This window comes from Malus sylvestris, chromosome 17, assembly GCF_916048215.2.
Source record: "Malus sylvestris chromosome 17, drMalSylv7.2, whole genome shotgun sequence".
NCBI classification, from domain to species: Eukaryota; Viridiplantae; Streptophyta; class Magnoliopsida; order Rosales; family Rosaceae; genus Malus; species Malus sylvestris.
The window spans coordinates 7,261,178-7,265,174 of record NC_062276.1 but is presented as its reverse complement, the minus strand read 5'-3'; the positions used below and the strand labels follow the sequence as shown (position 1 = coordinate 7,265,174).

General features: G+C 37.2%; 1 protein-coding gene across 1 annotated transcript; it reads left to right on the top strand.

Annotated features, from left to right (window-relative positions):
* Positions 1 to 495: 495 nt before the first annotated feature.
* LOC126610172 (transcription factor MYB4-like) lies at positions 496 to 2,037 on the top strand. The gene is made up of 3 exons (XM_050278159.1): positions 496 to 730; positions 868 to 997; positions 1,396 to 2,037. The coding sequence occupies exons 1-3, from the start codon at positions 598 to 600 to the stop codon at positions 1,907 to 1,909; spliced, it is 777 nt and encodes a 258-aa protein (XP_050134116.1). The 5' UTR covers positions 496 to 597; the 3' UTR covers positions 1,910 to 2,037.
* Positions 2,038 to 3,997: the final 1,960 nt, after the last annotated feature.

Here is a 3,997-nt window from a genome sequence, read left to right as displayed (position 1 = left end):
CCTTTGTCCATACTTGCAATTATTTTATGCGGGTATTCCTTTACCGGCGCCATCCGTGGCCACACATTTTTATATCAGGCAGCAAGTACCAGGCGTTGACTGGATATACACCGGGCAGATTAGGCAAATGAACCCATGCAAAAGGAGGCGTTTGCTGTGCAACACATGGTTTGATGCAAAGTAGGAAGCATCATGGATCAAGGTGGCCAGTTTCCTTGAAGCTGGCTGTTTTGCACTCGTGTTCAATAGGTTACTTGATATAATTCCACCTGATAACATACAGTCAAAGTCACTCTATATACATAAAAAACGAACATGTAGCTCCGTTGAATCTTCTTCTTGGGGCCCACTTGTAGCGAAGTTGCCAAAAGCTCCTTTTTTTATTATTTAGGGTGTGGGGCCGAAAACCAGAAAAATACATTCAGGGCAACGTTATGCAATACTATATTGTGTGGCACACGTTTTTGGGACTGATATAAATAAGAGTTTCAACTTGCGGAAAAACCTGAAAAACAAGCAGTGGAGATCTCACTCAAACTTCAGAGAAAGCAAGACTTAAACCAGAGAGAAATAGTAGAGAGAACTTGATTAGGAAAAATGGTTAGAACTCCTTGCCGCGATGAAAATGGAATGAAGAAAGGTACGTGGACACCTGATGAAGACAGGAAGCTAATTGCTTATGTCACCAGGTATGGCTGCTGGAATTGGCGCCAACTTCCCAAATTTGCAGGTGAGACACTAAGTGATTTATTAAGTTGCTGAACTTGTAATTAGAGATGATAATTGAATTGGGTTTTAGTTGTTAAAGTATTTAGCTAAAGAGTTAATCAGTTCTTAGTGCTAATCAATTTGGTTTTACTTGATTAGGTTTGTCGAGGTGTGGGAAGAGTTGCAGACTGCGGTGGATGAATTATTTGAGGCCAAACATCAAGAGAGGAAACTACAGCACAGAAGAAGAGGAAACTATTGTCAAATTACACGAAAAATTGGGGAATAGGTATAACACTCTTCTTAATTTATGCAACCTAGACCCTAATTGTTTGATAACTTGGATCACGTAAAATCATATGTTTTAAGCCACTAGGGTTAGCCCAGTAGTGAGGATGGCCGTAGAGTGAGAAGTAGGAGTATGCTATGTCCATCGTCTGAAACCCTCCAATGTAACCAAAAAAAAAAAAAAAAAAAAAAGCCTTTTGTAATCCAGAATTCAGTAATTGCTGGATTGCTCTAGTAGATTGAACATTTCCTCCTCAATTTGTGTCCAGTATTCAAATCCCCCTCCTCTTAATTTAGCTTAGAACATTGCTTGTAATAAACAAAATCTAGAATTCAGTAATTAGTTAAGTGCAAATATATCTCATGATATATATTAATCTTGTTTTCCTTGATTTGCAGATGGTCTGCTATAGCAGCTCAGCTACCAGGAAGAACGGACAATGAGATCAAAAATCACTGGCATACAAACCTCAAGAAGCGAACGAATAATAAACAGTGCAACTCATCATTTTCATCATCAGCCACAAATACTGAAGAAACTCCCAGTTACTCAAGCCTTGAAGCAGCAGTGGATCAACCAATTAAGAAAGCTATTTTTCCAAATGCAGAAAGTACCGTTACCCCTCAAGTAACCCAAAAAACTGATGATCGTGTTGATAATAGCTCCCAACTTTCGCCGTCTCCACAACCGTCATCGAGTGAAGTCTCATCCATGAGTGCAGATAATAATTGGGTTAATTATGTGGAAGACATCAATGTTACTTCCATGGAAGCATATGCAGATAGTCAGTTCATCGATGATTTCTGGACCGAGCCTTTTTTGGCTGATAATTCCTACATTCCAAGTGGGTTTTACACGCCCTTGATGGATTCTGAGTTTGTGTATCCACTATTTGGTGGAGATTTCTTGTAAAGTGAGGTCGTCTTATCTAATCAAAATATCATTTTATGCTTGGAGATCAAATGTAATGCCAGCATTTTGTGTTTTTGTGTATGAACAAGAACTTTTCTATCAAAAATTACAGCATGTTGAAATTACAATTCTTTCTCCTATTTATCGAATTAGTGCTAAACATGCTAGCTACTCCTTCACTGGAAGAATGGAACAATAGCTGATTTGTAGCTAAGCTTGGTTATCAAAATTAAATTAACATTCACATGGACATATGTAAACGTATTTGTACTTCGTATATTTCTATAGACTATAAATCCACGATAAAATTAGGCGACACAAGTACGGAAAACAATTGTGTATTGCACCCAGCTTAACACGATGTACAAATGAACTTGCATTGGATCAAGTGGCGGTTGCTTTAAGTTATGATGGGCGTCCCTTAGTTCATCGGGGGTGTGATCTACCCTTTAGAAAGCTTTATCTTGTACTTATGAAATTTATGCAAAGATATCCTTCCTACTCGATTAATTTTTGTCTCAAAAAGTATGGTGATGGTCATTAACTGTTTATCTTGCAGTTCCCCTCTGAAGTCGGCACTGCATGTGTTAAAGGAGTGCTTATTTGCCAGGGTTGTCTCATTCTCATCTTCACTTCAGATTCGATCCTATGACTTAATTGCTTGTTCTATTACAAAATGGTTGTGTTATATTGCCTCTTAACCGGTCACAAGGTCGCTTTGATAGTTTATCGGCTGATGGTGCTGCACTCAATCCGGTATGCTCGTAACACGTTACTTTGGGAAAGTACGTGAAAAGACCCAATAGTTGGTTCTCACCTTGCTGGTACTAGGTTGCTTGAATTCTTAAAATCTCAGCCTTCATCATCCTAAACCGCTCACCTCCACAAGAAAATAGAGCAACATCCATAGAGCAAGCGTTGCTGCTGACGGCAAAGCTATTGCTAAAAAAGATTACAAACAAGAAAAAAAAAAAGTAACAAAAAGTCAAAAAAATTGCCATACTTTAGACTGTTTGTCAGGCTGCTAGCAAAAACTAAGTCATCACCAGCCACGGAGCAAGCGACTAATTAACCTCCATGATATGATAATGATTAAGGCTAATAGGATCGCCCAGGCCCATTATCTTGCAGGTTATTCAACATGAACACGTACCTATTGTCGCATATAAGATTTGCTTTATCAAATGTGATTTGTACCAAGTACCACTAGTACTATCTATCCGTCGGAATCTTACGTCATTATCTTAGAAACTATTAATTTGACGAGTACTTTAACTTATGTGCCGCCACCATAATTGATTATCAACATGATTAATTACACAATTTGTATCTGTTACGTACATGCATGTGATTCACACAAACCTTATTCATTAGAAAAAAGTAACTAGAAGCTTCAAAATCAATCCCATGGTTTCTTGGAAATTCTAGTGAAAACGTGTTATATACCATGGATATGCCAAATTGTTCTTATTTTGGACTTCTTAATTTCATGAAACTGGTTTGCTAGGATTAATATATATTTGCGTGTCAGTATTCAGTCATTAAAATTCTTAGTGTAAAAATACAGATGTATTCAAAAAAAAAAAAAAAACAGCATCACATAATTAGTAAATATTTTGACCTCTAAATCATGAAACTCTCATCACTCATTAATTAGAGTGTATATATTCATTTGTTCTGCTTTGATCTCAGTTGGCCAACATTAATTTTAAGGGTAAGTTACATAAAATTATCTCAACTATAGATCGAATCACAATCTCATACCTCATGTTTTAAACATAGCAATGTTATACCTCAACTTTTGAATTCGTTGCAATATCATACATCCGTTAAATTTTCTGTTAAATTGGCTATTAAATGATGACGTAGCAGGAACAGAGCCCACTCCTTCCCCAACTAAAGTAATAAAAAAGTAATTATTAATTTTTTAACAATTAAAGTTAATTAAAAAAAAAACTCTCTTCAACACCCACTCACTCTTTTGCCTCTCACTTGTCTCCCTCACTCACTCTTTCTCTCTCACGCCCACCTCCGTCCACCGTCTTAATCCACTCATTCCCTCATTTGCCCCTCTTTTTCCTCCCCTCA

Excerpts from the sequence above, each read along its gene's own strand:
- LOC126610172 (XM_050278159.1), top strand. The coding sequence starts at position 598 with ATGGTTAGAACTCCTTGCCGCGATGAAAATGGAATGAAGAAAGGTACG. Across the intron at positions 731-867 it reads CCAACTTCCCAAATTTGCAG|GTTTGTCGAGGTGTGGGAAG; the intron begins GTGAGACACTAA and ends TTACTTGATTAG. Across the intron at positions 998-1,395 it reads CACGAAAAATTGGGGAATAG|ATGGTCTGCTATAGCAGCTC; the intron begins GTATAACACTCT and ends CTTGATTTGCAG.